General features: G+C 54.5%; 1 protein-coding gene across 2 annotated transcripts in view; it reads right to left on the bottom strand.

Annotated features, from left to right (window-relative positions):
• Positions 1-19,744, bottom strand: part of LRP1 (LDL receptor related protein 1) — a 187,191-nt gene that overhangs the window by 80,443 nt on the left and 87,004 nt on the right. For both annotated transcript variants that reach the window (XM_073318798.2, XM_073318799.2), the window contains exon 7: positions 6,245-6,407. In XM_073318798.2, the coding sequence (XP_073174899.1) occupies positions 6,245-6,407 (163 nt within the window). The remainder of the gene's footprint in view (positions 1-6,244; positions 6,408-19,744) is intronic.

Raw genomic sequence — 19,744 nt, 5'->3', positions numbered from 1 at the left:
AACCCCCGGGGGTCAAACTGGGATCGGGTCTTCTCCCAGCGCTCCAGTCTGGAGGGCTGCAATTCGGGCTCTCTTGGTTAAGAGCCCCCATCTTGACCTGGGCCACATACTGTTCACTGACAGAACTAGCATGGAAACATCCCTTTCTCCACAACCTTGTCTCCCCAACAAGCTGGCCAAACACAGCCACTTGGTTAGAGGACTGTTTAACTTTCTTAACAGCTTTCACTCCATCGGAGACCTCAAAGCTATCCACACTGGATCCTTCAACAGGAAAGTCAGTGGCTTCGTTCACAACAGAAAATTTCTGGCTGTTAGGAACTGAAACTTTCTTGATTAAATCACTTTCACACCCTTCAGTGGCAGTAAACTACTTGCAAAGACTCCATGAGGATTCCTTTCCTGAGGGCTTTTCTATGCAACAAGTTACCCCTCACAGAAATTCTGCTCTTACCCTCTTTAGGGCTTGCTCTAGAGGAACACTTTCCTGAGCAACAACAGACTTTTTCTGGGTCTCCCTTACATCCAGAATTACCTCTGGCCCATCTGGCGGATTCCTACACAATCCCCTTTCAGGAAAACTGACAGACTTCCTAGATAAAAGGCTAGACGCATTCTCCTTTCCTTTGCCACATACAAGTTCAGGAATCTTTTCCTTCTTGCTACAGGTTTCCACATCCTCAGTCGGTAACACAATCACATCACCTTCATGCTCTCCTTGTGCCCTGGCTAGGATCTCACCCTGATTAGACAGAGTTGTGACACCCTTTCCCAACAACACTAGCTACGGGCAAAATACAAGCACCAGAATTGTCTGGTCTCTGGGATTTTGCATAGATACTAACTGGATGCGACCTAGTTACAGGGCCATTCTCCCGAGCAGACACAAACTTAGGGCCCTTCCCTTCCTGGGCTTTAGCTGAATCCAGAACCAGCTCTGAGACAACTGCATGACCCTCAACCATCACAGGCTGAAAGGTCCCTTCTGTCTGCTCCACGGACAAAGAAGAGCTGGACACACTTTCTCCTTTCCCAGACACACAGCTTGGGATCTCATTCCCCTGGTCCCAGCACACAAGGCTGGTCACAGACAACTGCTTGGAGACCAGGGTAGCTCCCTCCATAGGCAAGTCAATACCCCTGACAGACACAGGTACGTTTCCTTCCCTGTCACACTTCTCCACCCAGCTAACAGGTAAGGTCCAGGGACACTCATCTTCCACCCTCCTCGCCTTCCCACCCTGCTGACTAGACACAGCCGTCAGCTCACAAGACTGCCTAGGCTCATCCAAACTTTCCTTACCAAGCACCTTGCCACTCCCCACAGATCCCCTGCCCTGCCTGTGTCTCCCCCCACTCAGCTGGGGTCTCAGCTCCCACTATGCTCACCGCTGCCCTTGCTGTCCCAGTGGGGTAGGCAGCGAGCTCCCTGCTTTCCTCACTGCAACAGAGCCAGCGTGAGCCCCCTGAGCCCCCTCTCCGGTGTGCAAGGGGGCGGGGAACATCTCTCTGTCCCACCCAGCCCCAGGGGTCTGCTTACAGGCAGGCAGGTAGCCTGAGCCTAGCTGCTCCTCCCCGCTGCCAGCCAGGTCATCTGCATTTTCACTGACCATTTCCCTCTCCACCGATTGGTTCCCTGGATTCAAATTCAAACCCTTGGCCGTTACAGGAGCAAGGCCTGGATCCTGTCCCAAAGAGACACAGTCACCCCACAACAGGGTCTCACAGCTGGTATCCCGGAGAACCCCAATGACCAGCCAGCCCCACCCCTCCTGGGTCTGCACAGGGATCTGGGCCATAGGCAGGGCGAGGGGCTTCATCCCTGGGACCCTCACCCAGCTCACACAGCCCCTCAGCATCTGAGGCTGCACCACCCGGGCCTGACAACAGTTCTCTCTGTCCCAGGATCTCGCCACCCCAGGAATGTCTCCCCATTGACCATCCCCTTCCGCTCCCACTGGGGGTCCGAGGGGCCCGACCCCAGGGAACTCCACACAGACATACAGGTTGGGACCAGGAGTGGGAGCCTGTCCACCTCCCCACCCATCGGGCTGACGGAGTCTGTGGCCTTGGGACCCAGCAAGGGAGCTAGACACCGGGACTGTTCCACAGGGTCCCCCTGGTTCAAATCGCCAGCCTGCTCAAAGGCAGTGAGGTGGCATCCACATCCCCCCCACCTTAACCAGGGGCAGCAATTTAGTCTCGAGGTTCCCTGCGGAACTGGCCCCCCGGGATCTATCCCCACTCACCCCTGGGAGGTCCCCTAGGCCTCTCCGCTCCCCCACCGCCAACTCATGCTGCTGCTGCTTCTGCAGCTCTTTCTCGGGCTCTCGCTGTCTCCCACGGTCCTCTCGCTCTCTCGGACTCAGCTCCAATCCCGTCCGTCTGCGATCCCCCGATGGGGAACCCGATCGTGAAGACCCTTGTCTGGTCGGGGACAGGAGTCTTGGGGGTGCCTGGCTCCCACTCCAGCTGCTCCCTGATCCTGCTATAGCCCCATTTGGGGGCAGGAATCTGCTTCTTAGAGCGGTCATCCTCCTCCAGCCGCACGATGAACTGTGCCTTGGTGAACTTTCCAATGCTCAACCCTCTCTTTCTGCACAGGGTTACAATGTCCTTCTTCAGGAGACGGTGACAGGCCATCACTCCGCTCCTCCCAAGTTGTTGTGGACTCACAGGCCTGTGTGCTCTCAGCTCCCCACGGTTTCCAGGGAGAACCCCTAGTGTGTCAGCCCTTCTCGAGGTCACCACCTCTTTGCCAGGGTCGAGCTGCAGACTCCTCCGCCCCTGGGACCGCTCGCTACAATCCCCAGGGGAACCCTGTTACTGCAAAAGTCCTTCTCTCTCCCAGGGCCAAGCCGCAGGCTCCTCAGCCCGAGACAGCTCCCCGCAGTCCCCAGGGGGACCCCATTACTGCACAGTCCTTCTCACTGGTCACACACTCCCAGGGGTTAACTGCCCCCCGAAACCGCTCCTCTCTGAGCCTTCAGCACGCCTGGTCCTCGTCAATCCCCCTTCGTTTTACTGCTCCTTAGTCACTTACTGCAGGAAGCGCCATCCATGGGGTGCAGTACATCCCACCACTGACACCAGTTGTCACAGAGTCCCTGGGCGATGCTCGGGAACTGCTCCCTACAAAACCAGGCAGGACTCTGGGGAAATCTCCTTTCTGTGAGCAGCCTGTCTTCAGGACACACACGGCTCACACAGCTTCCACCTTCCTGGGTCTGACCTCGGACCATTCAGCATCCTCAGCCCCTACGTGCGCTTCCCACAGCAAGTCCGCCCCAGGCAGGGTCCTGGGGAAGCCAGAGGGTCCTGCACCCCAACTTCGCAGTCAGACGGGACTCTCAGCCAGCCAGTAAAACAGAGGTTTATTAGATGACAGGAACATGGTCTAACACAGAGCTTGTAGGTGCAGGGAACAGGACCCCTCAGCTGGGTCCATTTTGGGGGGCAGTGAGCCAGACAACCACGTCTGCACTTCACGCCATGTCCCCAGCCAGACCCAAACTGAAACTCTCTCCAGCCCCCACTCCTCTGGGCTTTGTCCCTTTCCCGGGCCAGGAGGTCACCGGATTCCTTTGTTCTCCAACCCTTTAGCTCTCACCTTGCAGGGGGGAAGGGCCCAGGCCATCAGTTGCCAGGAGACAGAGTGTCAGCCATTTATGTACCCTGGCCCTTTGCTCTGCAACAATTACACTCCCTTCTCCCACCACCGAGAGACTTAAGAAATGCCTAGGGGAAACTGAAGCACCCCTACAATATTCAGAGGAAACATTAAGAACAGTCCCGCTTCGTCACACCATCTGTCCACATGCTGTCTACACTGGGGGTCTTCAACGCGCTGTCGGCGGTGTTGCGGTAGCCGTATCAGTCCCAGGGTTTTGGAGAGACAGGGTGGGTGAGGTCGTATCTTTTATTGGACCAAATCCCGCTCCTGAGAGAGACCAGCTTTCGAGTGACACGGAGCCCTGCTCGAAAGCTTGTCTCTCCCACCAGCAGACACTGGTCCAACCAAAAGTATCCCGTCCCTTGCCTCTCTTGGTCAAGCTAAAACCATTTTACAAACACGCCGAGTGAGTCAGACAGGCCGCCGGGACGGAGGAAGACACAAGCCTACGAGGACGACTTTCACAGAGCTCTCGGCGTGAGCGAGAAAAACGGAGCACTGAGGCCGGGCGCTAGCTAAACCCCAGTATTTTCCCAAGCACACTCGGAGGGTAACGGGATTTTAGCAGCTCTGGGTTGCCTTGCTCTTCCTGAGGCACAAGGAGCTTGCACTGAACAGCTCTTCTTTAAACGTCACGGAGGGATACTCGGTCCAGCCTCAGCATGGGGGGGCTGGACTAGATGACCTCGCCAGGTCCCAGCCAGCCAGCCATTTCTGTGGTTTTCTAACATGGTAACAAGTCACAGCTTCCCAGGAGAGAGTCTGCATGTACACGCAGATGTGACCGTTAGTCTCTGCAGTCTTGGCCAACCAGGACAGCAACTCCACACAGGGGTGTCCCTCTGCACCCGCAGGAGGGCAAGTCACCAGCTGTAGGCCAGGCCTCGCTAGTCTGCATTAGCTGAGCCCACCTGCCGCGTCTCCTCCTCAAAACAAGGCCTGACTCAAAAAGCCTGGAGATGGAAAGGTGCTGGGGAAAACAAGCCTCCTTTGTAGCCGAAGTTTTGTTTGGTCGAGATGAGGCTGCAGGGGAACGCACGTGGCTGGAGTTCACACACGTGTGCACAGAGTGCATGGTGGGATTACGCACACACATTCACTCTCCCACATGCCACCTGCCCAGATTTCACACCCTACTCCATTTCTTCCCAAAACAACGCCTTCCACTCCTGCTCTCCTTTTCTTCTGCAGCTCTCAAGCACGCGGCTAGCCCCGCTGATGACTCAGCGTCACCAGACCAGCTCCCTGGCGCACAAGACTTCCCAAAAGGCAGCTGCTCGGAGGGCCGTTACCTGAATTGAACACAGGATGTAAAGCTACGTGGAGTGAGAGACGTTCACCCTCCATTGGGGACATGACTCATCTTAGTTCCTGCAAACCGTTACGGAGATGGTGCAAACTCGCTGACAGTGGCATCTCTGTACTGCGTGGGTCAGTGGCTTGCATATACTACAGGGGTAAGAATTGAGATGCCAGCAGCAAATGTCCCGGCATGATGGGGAGGCAGTCTCACTGATGAGGAACTTTAGCCCTTGCTGGGGGGTTAAAATGAGTTGAGTTTGCCAGGGGTAAAATTAAGATCAGACCCAAGCTGGACCGTCCCAGGAGAAAACGGGGAGGGGTCACAAGTCTCTGTCTCTGATGGTCGTTTAAAGCCAGGGTTCTCAACTTTTCTCTTTCTGAGGCTCCCGCAACATGCTATAGAAACTCCATGGCTCAGCTGTGCCACAATTGGTTTTCTGCATATAAAAGCCAGGGCCGGCATTAAGGGGTAGCAAGCAGGGCAGTTGCCCAGGGCCCCACCCCACAGGGGGCCCCCCCAAAGCTAAGTTGCTCAGGCTTTGGCTTCAGCCCCAGGTGGCGTGCTCAGGGCCCTGGGCTGCAGTCCTGCACAGTGGGGCTTTGGCTTTCTGCCCTGGGCCCCAGCGAGTCTAACACCAGCCATGCTTGGCGGACCCCCTGGAACCTGCTTGCGGCCCCACAGGGGGCCCCAGGCCCCTGATTGAGAACCACTGGTTTAAAAGACCCTGGGTACAGAACACAGCAATAAAAACACCAGGTGGGTTTTGCTGATATTCCCTGGCCTCGGGGGTAACGGCGCTGGACTGAGATCAGGTTTGGCTTCCCAGCTTTGCTGAAGACTCCCCGGGTGACCTGGGGCCAGTCTCTGCCTCCCTGCCTGCGAAATGGGAAGAACGAGCCCTCACCTGCTTAGCCTGGAGGAGTTGAACTTCTCGCAACGATTGGCTTTGTTCGTCCGTCGGGCTCTGCACCTGCCAAGCCCACGGGTGCTCGGCGCTCACACTCTGAGCGACTCCGGCCAGGCAGCCCTTTGCTAGAGCGACCATCGCTCGCTCTGAGCCACCCCCGGCACAGCCGGGCCCAGATCTCAGCTGGGGCCGATGGGAAACACACCGGGAAGGACCAGACAGACATGGGGGAGGTTACACGTCTGGGTGAGCCATGCCCCTGGTTGGACTGACCATGGGGCAGCACCACGGTTTCCTATTGGTTTGTTACGGTCACACGTCAGGTCCCTCGGCTCAGCTGGCCTCTCCTCCCCCCTCTTACCCCATGGTCGGGTCCAGCGCGATGCCCTTGGGGTTGTACAGCTCCAGGTCGAGCAGCGTGACGCAGGTGTCCCCGTTCCTGTTGCAGACGAAGATCCGGTCGTCGATGTCGTCCACAAAGTAGAAGTTGCCGGTGAGCCAGTCGATGGCCATCTGCTCCACGTCTAGGGCGGGACAAAGGCGGGTTAGGCGGCCGGCGAGCGTTATGGAGCCGGGCGCGCCGGGAAATCACAACCGCTGGGAGCAGAGCTGTCCTGCGAAGCCAGCTGTGATTTTGCAGCCCCCCAGGGAGCGGGGCTCGGGCCCCAGCAGCAAGCGCTGAGCCCTCGGAAATCTGGGTCTGGGAAATCACACCCCAAGGGTCCGCATCAAAACCAACCCCCCGGCTGGCACTGCCTGGCCCCTTCCTTGGCTGGCTCAGCAGAGGCCAACAGGCGCACGGAGACCAGCCTTCTGCTTTCACCCCACAGAGGGGGCCCAGCCCAGACTGGGGGAAGACTCGGAGAAACGGAGGGAAGGGAAGGGGCAGGGAACAGAACAGGGAGAGAAGAGGAACAACGAAGAGAAGGAAGGTACAGCAGCAGAGAAGCCCGGAGAGGAGGGTCACCCCATTCATATGGCTTACGCACCACTGGGAATTTCTAAGCCACCTAAGGGAGTCAGGCCCCAACTCCCACAGCTCCTAATCCCCCTAGGCCCCTTTGGAAACACCACCCAGCCCCCAGCTCTGTGGGAGCCCAGCAGCTCCCAATTCCACGCTGCCCCTCCTGGGTTCGGGTCTGACCACGGCTGGGGCACGTCCCAGGGTGAGTGGAAGAGGGGTTTCCAGCAGGAGCACACCCCAGCGATGGGCGATATCCAACACACACGCACGCCGCTGCACCTCCTGCCGGCGACAGAGGAGGGGAGTGCAGCGGAAAACAGAACTCCTCGTCCCACAGCTGTCAAGCGCTGGGGGCGTTTGAAAATCTGGCCCTGTACAAACCCCCGCTCGCTAGCCCACGCCTCTCCCCGGCTCTGGCTCATTTTGAGGGAGTTTCTAAATCCACAGGGTTCACACACGAGTGATGCTGTGCCAGGGCATGATTTGCCCCTTCCACGGGTAGAGTGATTACTGTAGCAGCCAGAGGCCCAGGACGGGCTAGGCGCTGTATCCACACGTAGCAAGCAAGGGTCCCTGCCCTGGAGAGCCTGCATGCGAAATACACAAAGGCTGGGAGGGGAAACTGAGGCACAGAGAAGGGCAGCAGCTTGTCCAAGGTCACCCAGCAGAGCTAGGCCTCCTCATTCCCAGACCAGAGCTGTCGCCCCCTAAACCACGCGGCCATCCCGGACCTCCAGGCCAACCCATGCAGTGCACATACAATCAGCTCCTTGGACACACACTGCAGTGCCCCCCTTTAGTCCCCCTTGCCGATCTCTCCCCTCCCCAGGAGGTTTGCTGCAGCGGCGACTCTTCCATGTCCTCGTTGCTACAGGCGCCCGTTCCTGCGGGCGATTCTCGCTGGGAGAGGCTGCCAGCACTTTGGAGGACAGGATTAGATTCAAAATGACCTCAACACACTGGTGAAGTGACGAGCGGCTCACACAGCTGTGAAGGAGCCGGGCGGCGAGCGGCTCACAAATCGAACACGCGTCAGCCGTGCGAAGCAGTTGTGAAAAAGGCTCGTGTCATCCTGGAGTGTGTGAACAGGAGCGTTGTGCGACAGATCCAGGGGGAAAACCGTCCCGCTCGACTCGGCCCTGGGGAGGCCTCGGCTGGAGTCTGGGTCCGGTTCTGGGCCCGCACATTACAAAAGAGGTGGATAAATTAGAGAGAGTCCAGAGAAAAGCGACAAAAATGATCAAAGAGTTCGAACCCTGGAGCTCTCAGGAAAGGTTAAAAACCCTGGGCAGGTTTTGTCTTGAGAAAGGAAAGGGGGAGGCCTGAGAACAGGCTTCAGATCTGTTCAGGGCTGTTTGAACGGGGCTGGAGATTAACTGTAACAGGTTGGACAAACTCCTGCCGGGACTGGCTGAGGCTGACTGGGCCCTGCCTCAGTGCGGGGGGCTGGACGGGACGACCTCTCGAGGTCCCTGCGTTTCTCTGACTCTATGGTTCAAAGGCCCACGGGCGGCGGTGACCCAGGCCCATGCAAAAGGAGAGCTTTCCAACGGGTTCCACGGTCACAGGCAGGCCGTCAGGAGGATAGGGCCGCACCGAGGGGAGATGGGAGAAACGGCTCTAAAAGCCGCAGCAGGGGAGCAATCTTCCAGCGAGGGCCGCGTTCGCCGCAGCACAAAGCCGGGGCTCTGGGGGGGAAGCGCTGTGCGGCTGGCAGCTTGCCCGGGCTCCCGCAGGCAAGGCAAAGCAGGAGGCAGCAGGGAACCGTGCGGCATTAATCCGCCCGAGGAGCCGATGCAGGTGAGAGTCGGAACCTGGCACGCCGGGTTTAAGGAGCTGATTAAAAAAAAAAAGAAAGCCCCTTAAATCGGATAAACTCACAGCACCCACATTCCTCCCCTGTAAACAGGTCAGCGTTCCATGGAGCTGGCTTAGGGGGCCAGGGCCGCCTGGCGCAGAGAAATGTCTTCGTTCAACAACCCTAGTTCTTTTTTCTTTTTTGGGGGGAGGGGGAGCGGTTGTGGGGGGAGGGATAGCTCAGTGGTTTGAGCATTGGCCTGCTAAACCCAGGGTTGTGACTTCAATCCTCAAGGCGGGGATCTGGGGCAAAAATTGGGGATTGGTCCTGCTTTGAGCAGGGGGTTGGACTAGATGACCTCCTGAGGTCCCTTCCAGCCCTGAGATTCTATGATCTAGCATGTAGGATACCGGGCTGGGAGTCAGGATGCCTGGGTTCTATCCCAGCTCTGAACTGACCTGCTCTCTGAGCCTGATTCCCAGTCCCTTGCTGATCTAGACCCCATTCCCCTCCCAAAGCTGGGAACTGATCCCAAGAGTCCAGGCTCCCCACCTTCCAACCACTAGATGCCCCTCCCCTCTTAGCACGTGAAAGAAAACCCAGGTGTCCTGACAAAGCTGTCAGAGGAAGGGGCTGAGTGTGACAGCTTTTGATCCTATCTCTGGGAGGGGGAGAGTGAAAAGAACCCAGAAGTCCTGGATCCTGGCCCCTTCATCTGGACCTTCCTCTGTCTCGTCTACTGAAATGGTGAGCTCTTCGGGGCACGGACTATCGACCACTCGTTGTTTCTTAGACCCTTTGTAGCTGAATTTTTTCTTTCTTAACATGAAACATCTCCAAGGTGAGTAACGGCTTTGTTCAACTCCCAGCAGCGTGTAGGGAAGGCTGAAAATCTCATTAAAAAACAAACAAAAAAACCAGACAGATGCAAAAGTTACATTTACAGATACTAAAAGCAGAGATGGCCCAGTGCGGGCCAAATTAATCGTCACCCTCCCCCCCCCCCCCACCCGCTTGGATAGCACCCACGGGTCTGCAATCCAAACAGAAACCAGCCAGGGGTGAGGGTCAATTTACACAACGCACCGCTAGGAAGGAGGGGGAAAGGCTCTAGAAATGTTTTTGGTGGACGGTAGCAAGGTTTTTACTTCAGTCACAAAGACAGTGCCAAGATTGACACAAATCACAGCAAAGCATCAACTCCCGGCTTCTAACCACTTCCTCTCCGGCCCCAGCCTCGGCTGCGGAGCAGTTGGTTCTTGAGCGAATCTCAGATAAGGCCAAACAAGCCGACTGTGCCCAGCACCAAGGGAGGAAAAAGCCAACACAGCCTGCAAAGCACCAGGAAACCCATAGGTACCAAGAGGGGAGAGCAGGGCAGAAAAGGGAAGGGAGGGGAAAGGGGGCCAAAGGACAAAACTCCATCAGTAAAACAGCATCCACCTATTGTCTCGTGCAACCAGGGCGGTTCCCACAGCATTCACATGGTTAAAGGACAGCCAGCATGCCCATCTTAACCCAGCCTTCTTGGGCCAAACCGCGAGAGGGCCAAACCAGGAGTGGACCTTCACTGCGACTGCTGTGGGGGGGGGGGCATGGAGCTGAAGAGGACATTGGGGATAGAATCCGCCTTGGCTGAAACGCTGGGGGCAAGTGGGAAGTTGCTCAGATACCACAGTGACGGTCGCGGTAGATAGGTAGATATAGCTAGAGAGGGTGGATGGGGATAGACAGATAGATAGATAGATTCTTTCTGCTAATGTAAGTCCTGCTGACGAGGCTCACCACTTATAATCTGACAGGAACTTCCATCCATCCCTCTCTCTCCATCTAGCTTCCTCCACATCCCCCACATCTGTGTCTAACATTCTGCCCCATATGTACCAGCCCATCTATCTACAGGTCGCTGCCACCATGGGTTGGTCCCTTTGTGCTCCCCTGCCCCTCTGTCTGTCTCCACCTGCTGCCTCTTGTCTTCTCCTTCGATTGTGAGCTCTTCGGTGCAGGGACCCTGGAGTTTATACAGCATCTAGCACTGTGGACTGCTGGCCCATAATGATAATACCACCTGCACATCAATGCTTTGACTTGTCTCTCCGTCTGGGCTAGCGATCTGCCCTTCCCCCTTACAGACCCTCAGAAACTAGCTACATTTTTTCAAGAGCTCCCCTGCCTGCGAGCACTCGGGATGCCAGGGACCCTGCATTTGGAAGTTCCCTCGCCCACCCATCCGGCTCCGACGACGTAAGAAACGTCTTCCCCTCCCCACCCAGATGCATAGCAGGCAGGGCAGGCTCTGGCTGCAGCGGACCTCTTGCGGTGCTCCTAGGACGCCTAGCCTTTGAATAGGCGCCGGCCTTGCTGACCGTGAAACCCGACGCACTGCCGGGCAGGGGGTTAGGATGTAGGCAGCAGGGCCAGGGAAGCAGCTGCGGCATCATGTGTCACTGGGCCCAACCGCTGCCTCGAGGGTGGAGGCTGAGAGATACAAAATCTGCCCTAACCTTCCGGTGGCTGGACCCTAACACACACACAGGTGGACAAGGGGGGAAACGGGGGCGGAAGGGGAACGAGACGGGTTTGTTTTGGAAACCAGGGGTGTCAATTCTCTGCCGCGGCATGGGTGACTTTGGGCAAGCGAGAACAAGCCGTCCTTGCCTCCCACCGCTTGGTCCCTCTTCCAAGGTCTCTTGGGGAGGGCTCTCTCCCCCGGTGTCCATGCAGCGCCCAGCCCAACGGGCCCCCCCCCCCTTGAACTCAGCTGTGATCCCATCCCTACGCCGGGCACTGCATCGCCCCTCAGAATAAAGAGCTCCTCTACGGCTGCGACATTGCCAGGCAATGCCCGACAGGTGCCTCAGGTCAGGCTGCGGCCGTGGCTGAGCTTGCCCGCCATCGCCCTTTCAAGTCCCTGGCTTCCGGCACCGCAGCTGAAGGTGATGAAATGCTGAACGGCCAAAGCAAAGCACGTGCCCCCACTGCCATGCCGGGAGGTGACTCAGGCCTACCCCACTCTGCCTGCCTCGGGGCAGGCCCTGGGAGGGCGACTAGCTGCTCTGCTAATAGCCAGTGGCGCCTGGTGCTCCTGGTTTAGGGGTGGGAGGCGAAGGGGGGGGGGAAGAGTTGCACCATGCCTTTAATATCTCCGCTCTGCTGAGTCATCCAGTTTGACCCTGGCGCGCTCCCCTCCCTCGTCAGCTGTAACCCCGCCGGCCCTTGGGGGGGGGCTGCATTCCTCCAACATCTGTCCAGCTTCCTGACCCAGACTGTCCATACTCCTCCCTCCCCCCACCAGCCCTGATTCATTAACATCTGACCGAAGGAAGGGGGGGGGGAAGAGACCCACCCACACGGCTTGGGGTCGGGGGGGGAGGAGGGCCTACCACAGGGATTTAGAATGGGAGCTTTCTGGCCCCCGGCACCGTTCCCTGAGTCAGAGTCACAGGACCGGTGCTGACCGAGAGAGAGCGCGAGAGTGAAAGTAACAGAAAGGAGGAAAAAACCACACATGCACATTACAAAGAACGAAGCATGAAGATTTATTGCCCCCATCTTCTGGAACCTGCCTGCAACTACGACTCCTGGAGGACATCAGAAGGAAAGGACATCAGGGATTCTTCCTGGCATAAAACCCCCCACGCCCTGCTGGCTGGCGCAAAGAGACGCGTCCATCAGTCAGGTTACGTCTACAATCAGAGACTCGTCTCTGATCAGTTGGTCTGACCTCCTGTGTGGCAGGGGCCTGGCCAAGCTGGGATGGCACCGGCCTTGGCATGAAGAGAACTGGATTCTGCTCCCAACTCTGCCACTTCCCCTCTGTTCCTCTCCCAGCCCTCGTCTAGTTAAACCGTCAGCTCTTCTGGGCACGAATTCTCTCTCGCTCTGGGCACGTACAGCTCCGAGCACCATAGGGCCAGACAGGGGCATCTTTAGCTTCAATGGGAATAATAAAAGAGCAAAGAGGACTCATTCCCTGCAAACTGCATTGAGTCTGGTCTCAAATGCAACCCGGGCCATGAGCTGCAGCGGCCAACCCCGAGCGGCTGGGGTTGCCCCTCCGCTCTTGCCATTAGCGGCTGGGAGAAGCTGCGTTGACGCAGGCCGTCCAGCCTCTCCTGGGCTGTATTTTTGCAGCTGGAAAGCATTTGGCTTCCTCAAAGGCTTTTGTTTTTCAAACCGCTCCTTTTCCTCCCCTCCCCCACACTTGCAGGAATCCGGATTTTTTACCATTCTTCTTCTTCCATTCCGCTCTCTCGTGGAGCCTCAGCTACACTGAGATTGCCTTTCGGGCTTTTGGTGGAAGCTAATTTACCCACGTCTATTTTAAAGCTCTAACGTTAGCTTAGAAAGAGCTTTCCCCTCCTCCCCCGCAGCCCCCACTCACCGCATGGCTTTGGGGACAAACACGGGACATGTAAATTGCTTTTAAAAACCCTTCGCCCAGCCCCTCTCGCTGACCCTCCATGGAGAATTTGGAAACACTCCTCATAACGATCCGTGGGCCGGAGCCTCGAGGCCAGGCCTGCTGCTGGAAGGCTTGGCTGGCAGAGCTCGCCTGACACACTAACCAACAAATCTCTCCGAGAGGTGGACGGAGCTTATACAGGCAAAACTGGGATCTGGGTGGGGTACATGACTCCAGCCCTCCCAAGCCAAGTACGTTGCACACGCAAAGGTGCAATTCTGCACTTTGGGCCCCTGGCCAACACGGTTGTGTTGGCAGAAGTCTAGCGTAGAGTTGGCCTAGACCCGCCCTGTGTGGAGTGGACATGAGAACTCCGCTGCCATACAGGGGGAAGATCAGAGCTGTGGCCTGGGCACTCTGGGCATTCTCAGGTATCCTCAGCTCACCATGACTCCTGGGAGTTAGAGCAGCCCTGGGGCCGCTCTAACTTAGGTGGGCAGGCAGGGTCTGAAGGGCCCAAGAATACAGGGACAACAGAGTTAGCTTAAAACATTCACCTCTGTCCCTCTTTTTCTCTATACCTCAAGGCCCCCCGATCCTGCCGTGACAGCCCAGAGTAACATGTCTCTGGCTACCCATGGATGCAGGGGTCTCTACACCAGGGGATGCAATTGCACAATTGGGAGCCAGCGGGAGACACAGCATAGCCTAAAGGAAAAAGCACTTAACTGGAGGTTAGGAGAGTTGGGTTCTATTTCCACCTCTGCTCCTGGCCTGATGAGTGACCCAGGGCAAGTCACTTCCCCTTTCTGAGCTTCAGTTTTGCCATGTGTAAACAAGGATAATGATACTTTGTACCACGCTTTGAGATCCGCTGATAAAAAGCACCATCTCAGAGCTAGGGGTCATTCGTTATTTTTAATAGGCCTCAGGCCCGTTTATTTCCACTTGGGGGCGGGGGGGGGGGGAGCATCAGTGTTCTCAAAGATGCGGAAATAGGGTTAGTTAGTAACTTGCTACCCTAAGTAAACAAGAGTAATCAAAGCATAGGACCTACCAATAAACACAATCTTTGTTTGATATATTGAGCAGACAAAGTCCAGATTCTTTTTGTGTTTTTTTAATTCCACCTGGGAAATCGATACTCATTTTCAGATAAAGCCGTGTACTGCCTACCGACCCTCCACCTAGACCTTTAAACCTGCCAGTTGTTTCTCTTCCATTAGGCACCAGGACCCCACTGTCTAGTGTTTCTAAATGCAGGCTGGGTTAACTGTATTTCAGCTGAAATGTAACAGAACTCGCCAATCATCTTGAGACGTTGTCCTGAATGTATCGGGCCTCATTCATCTCTGATCTCCCCTGGCATACCACCATCCACTTTCTCCTGATCCCTGCAAACCTGAGTACAAGCCTCCCTTCTCATCTGCAAAGCAAAGAAGAGGCTGGAGAGCCACACCCCTGCCCCGCTCAGAGGAACAGGTACTTCTTAGTCATCCTTTGTCTGATGGATGAGAGTAGCACAAATGGCACAGTCGAATATCTGGATTAAGGCAACGTACAAAAGGATCCCCATTGAAAGCCCGGGGACAAGGGTCTGGGATTCAAGAAGAGGGTTTAACCAAATTTATTAAGGTCACAGTAGTGCCTAGAAGCCGCAACTTAGATCAGTTCCCCACTGTGCTAGATTCTGTTGGTACCCAGAGTGACAGGCAAGTCCTGCTGCAAAGAGCTTGCAATTTACCTCTCTTTTCCACAGGGGGGACTAAGGACAGAGGCAAAGTCCCACACAGCATATGTAGCAGAGGTAAGAACTGAACCCACATTTTCCAAACCCCATCCTTCCTCTTGGGTTCTCCTGAAAAGTGGAGGATAATTACCAGCCAGAAAATTTCCCCATCTCTGGTCACTAGGAAAAAAGATTTGGGCTCAATTTCTCCATCTTCCTCTGACATTTTGGTTTTTACAAAAACAAATTTCGACATGTAAGTCTAAGAGCCAAAGAATTACGTGGCAGAGGGGCTGGTTGGTTTTTTTGTTTTTTTTTTAAAGAATTCCTGGAAGAGGACCTGGCGAAATTCAAAGGCAATTCCTAGAAGGCAATGTAGCTGATTTCTAATCTAACAAAACTTGTTATCTTGAAAAAGCTGCTTACAAGGCGCATCACTCGTGTCCACTACAAGCATTTTCCGTAACTCAGATGTACCTTGGGGATGTTGCAATTTTTTTCCCTTTTTGGGGGGGGCGGCAGGGGAAAAAAAAATCACAAAAAGAGTCCGTGTATTGTGCAAGAGACAAATTGCTCAATACAGGCAGCTGGCAGCTTCATTCAGCAACTTGTGTGCCGGGGCCTGGGCAGATGTTTTCCTGGTTTGGAGCCTGTTAAAATAGCGCTGGCCAAGCAAAGGTTTAAAAAGTCTCTTCCTTAAAGGAGTTGAAATCTGGTGGGTTTATTGCACAGCTGTCCAGTGGGAGGGTTGAAAGGAAGCCTTGGGTAACTTCAGCATTAAGGTCCCGATTCAGCAAAGCACTGGGGACTTGATCCTTTGCCACTGACGTCAACGGATGCAGGATCATGCTTATTAATAACACTTCGTCCTCATCTAGCGCTTTGCATCCCCAGATCTCAAAGCACTTTACTTTAACCCCATTTTTCAGGGCTTGCTCAAAGGTCCCAGCAGGCCAGTACCAGAACCGGGACTAGAACCCCGGTTCCCTGAGTCCCAGTCCACTAGGCCACATTCTCTCCCCTTAAATACATCCCCTATTAGGGCAAACCCTGCCATGTCGTACGCCGGATATTTTTCAGCTAAACGGATTTCCAAGTAGGGAGAAAGAAAAATTAATCTCTGTACATGAAACAGCATCTTTCCCTTCCAACAGATCCCAAAGCATTTTGCAGCCAACCTCTCCCAGAACCGCTTCACGTCTCCCTCTGAAACGCAGCCCCCTCTGGGGTACGAGCTGGCAGCTGTTTAGCAGTGCAACCGCTTTGGATAAGGATGCGAAGACTCAGAGAGATGGGATCGTTGTAACCTCTCCCTTCTGTCCTGGGTGACCATGGGCCAGTCATTTAATGTCTCTCTGCTTCAGTTTTCCCCACTAACCCTTCCTTTCTCCCATCCTTCGTGTGTCTTGTCTAATTATCATTGGAAAATCTTTGGAGCAGGGACTGTCTTTTTGTTCTGTGTTTGTACAGCACCTAGCGCACTAGGGAACTCAAGTAATATGAACTTGGGGAAAAGACAGTCATCTAGCTCTCAGCTTCAGTAGGTCAGTGGTTTACGAGAACATGAGAGTCAGATGCTCCACAGCCGCAGATTAATCATGGCCTGAAATAGAAAGGAAGTGAGTCTGCACTAATCTTCCAAAAGGAAAACAAATTATTTCAACACAGCTTTGAAACAGCTGTAATAAAATCTGTGGAATTCACAGCCCTGAGAGATCAGACACGCATCATGGTACCCTTTGGGAAGGGAAGTCAGTTAAGAGAGGTGAATGCATAGACTTGGAGGTCCCTCAAAAATATTAATTCAGCAGGAAAAGAAGCTTCATGGCATAAACTGATCACTTGCTAGTGGTCAGGAAGGATTTTGAGCTGGACGGGCGCCAGGTCTTTGCAGCTGTTCAGAACAACACTTTTTCCATCCAAGGGCTGGTGTGCACACAAGGTGAAACTAAACCAGGAACCGTTAGATCATCTCATCTGACCTCCTGTATAATACAGGCCAGAGGATTCCTCCCCCCCGGGCCCTTCTGGAGTGTAGATAAGGAGCCATTCCTACGTCCTGCAGATTAATGCCTACGGAGGCCTGGCAGCTGGGATGGAGCTGAGGTGCAGAGACCAGATCCGCTGCTGAGAGTGAGCAGATGCTATTGTTGTTGGTTTTTTAAATCAGAATTGTGTCATTATATTTTAGCCATCTTCTACAGCAGACAATCAACCTCAAGTCCTTATCTACACTCCAGGTTTCTCTCTAATAGAAAATGTCGCACTGATTTCATTACACTGGCTCATGTCCCCAATGCTGAAACAGTTTTCACTGCACCGACACTGGTTTGGCTTCATTCGGTAAATTACCAGATTGAGCTAAACTGGTTCACATGCAGGTTGGACTGGAGTCACCTGGCTAAACACAGGAGGGCCTGGGGGGAGGAATCCTCTAGCCTGTATTATACAGGAGGTCAGATGAGATGATCTAACGGTTCCTGGTTTAGTTTCACCTTGTGTGCACACCAGCCCTTACAGATAAGAGTGCCTTTACCGTTCTGAACTGATTTCAAGGGGATTTCTCACACATGAAGGCTGAGCTTTTGTCTTTGCTTCAAAAAAAAAAAAAAGGGGGGGGGGTGAGAAGTTTGATGGAAATGGGAGTTTTCACCTATACGAATCTCTCAGGTTTTGGCAGACATTTGTTTTTTCAACAAAAAGTCACAAATGTTCTGGGGAGGAAAAGACTCCTGACCCGCTCCAGCACACTGTGGCAGGGTGAAGCCCTAGCATCTGGGTGAAATCCTGGCTCCACTGAAATCAATGGGAGTTTGGATGTCAAGAGGGTCCAAAATTTCACTCGGAATTGTTACCATCGATCGATGAAGGCAGCTGCCTGGAAGGGACCAGCCACGAGGAGGAGAAAAGTACCAAACTCTAACCAAGAGCACCAACACCAAGCAGCTGGAGTCGACAACCCTGCATGGGTTTATTTTTTTAAAACCCGCCCATGTTATTCAAGTCTTCCGCAGCCACCAAAAACCACCCAAGCCCGATCAGAAACGAACAGGGCTGGGGGAAGGGATGGAATGGTACATCCAGTGCTGCTCTGTAACTGAGCCACACGCTGCAGGGTCGAACGCAGTCATTTAAAAAAAAAAAAAAAAGTCAATTGGAAAGTGGTTTCTAGGGAATAAAAACTTGGAAAACAGACTTGAGTGCAAATGTTTTGGTTCAAAAACGCCCCCAAAAGGGGAACTAAAGCGTCTCAGGAATGCAGTCCCCAGGCGCTCTCAAATATCACTGGTTTCCTTTTTTTTTTTTTTATTATTATTATTAAAGGAATGATCCCTTGGATACATGTACATAATACCATAATCTGAAGGAATTTCTCTCCCCCCTCCTCCTTACACCCTCCCCACTGAGAACAAGACACGCTCTGTAGCAGCAAAATACTTGATGGATAAACATTGCCCCCAGGGGACAATTTTCCTTAATTAAATAGTATGTTAACAGGACATGCAGGAGACAAACTTCAGGCGTCCTGCCCATCAGGGACCTCAGGAGGTCAGCAAGCCCAGCCCCCCATGCAGAGGCAGGACTACATCTGCCTTTCTCTAGCTGCCACAACTGATGGGGTATACCTAAAGCTAGCATCGGCGATCCCCATCCCATCCCACTTTTCTGTAGCGGCCCCTTAAGAGACGGAAGAGTCACAGCCTGTCTGGCCTGGGAAGGCTGCTTCCCAAGAGGCCATGCTGGGGGCAGGATTTGGGGGGGAAGGTGGTGGCATGCAAACCACAGGGACAAATTGAGCGTTGGGACCCAGATTTCCAAATGAGCTCGGCTGCCACTTCTCAGCGGCAATTCGGTAGCGGCTAGGGACCCAACTGTGCTGGGAGCTGAACAAACTTACAAATCTCTGCCCCCAACGAGCTTACAGTCGCAGGCCTCCAAACGAAGTGCCGAGTCCCCCGAAGTCCTCAGCACCCAGCAGTTCTCAATGGACGGCTGCTGAGGGCTGATCGCTTTGGAACCATCTGGCTACTCCAACAGCTATTTGAAAACCTGGCCCCAATTTTGGGTGCTGAGCCACAGGCCTGCCATTTACAGCTGCTGAACACAGGGCTCTGATGGACCTGGCGTGGGAGCCTTTCTAAAAATCTTTATCGCTGCCGAGAAAAGTCACAGGGAAAAGATTCCGGGTGCTCTTTACATTAGCAGACGAAGTCACAGTAAGATCCGCTGACTGGAAATTGAAGCCAGAAAAATTCCACCCTGGCGCTAAAGGTACAAATGGTTAAGAGTCAAGGTAACGGAGCACTGGGGTGGCTGGACCAAGGGGAGCTGGGTTCTCCATTGCATGGAGGCTTTACACCTCCAGTGGAGATTTTCCTCCAAAAGATTTCCTTGAGACTCATCCGGCTCTATGCAGGGAACACTGGGTGGAAATCTGGCTCCGTGGTCCCATTTGGCCCTAACTTATGAGCCACGCGCACAGTTTAATGATTCTTGTGGAGTTAACAATCAGGGCTCTTTCCCCAGCCTGCTCGGGGACTGCTCCCCCCACCTTGCTGCGAGAAAACTGGACAGGGGCATTGCCCGCCCCGGGAGACAGGAGCACATCCAAGCCTTGTTTATCTGCCAGCGGGACGGTGCAATGACGAAATTAAGAATGGGGCCCTACACAGAGAGACGTCCCAGACGCACCCTCCACGATCGATCAATTCTTCGCAGACAGCCTGAGGAAAACCGCTTCTGAGTGATCTTGATGTGCTCATTTACAGCACAGATCCCACGTGTATAGCCCCAGACGCTGCGGGCTAGTGCAGATACTCAACGACCGGGCCATGGACCGGCGCCAGTCCCTCAGATCACCCCGTCACAGTGTAGGAAGGCAGCAAGCCTGTCCCTGGTATCAGAAAAGTTGAGAGTCACTGGTCTCGTGGGCTGGGACTCCAGGGACCCGGCTTCTGGGCCCAG

The sequence above is a fragment of the Lepidochelys kempii genome, chromosome 20, assembly GCF_965140285.1.
Source record: "Lepidochelys kempii isolate rLepKem1 chromosome 20, rLepKem1.hap1, whole genome shotgun sequence".
In the NCBI taxonomy this organism is placed as follows: Eukaryota; Metazoa; Chordata; order Testudines; family Cheloniidae; genus Lepidochelys; species Lepidochelys kempii.
Note: the sequence above shows the minus strand (reverse complement) of the source record. Positions and strands in the feature narration are given on the sequence as shown.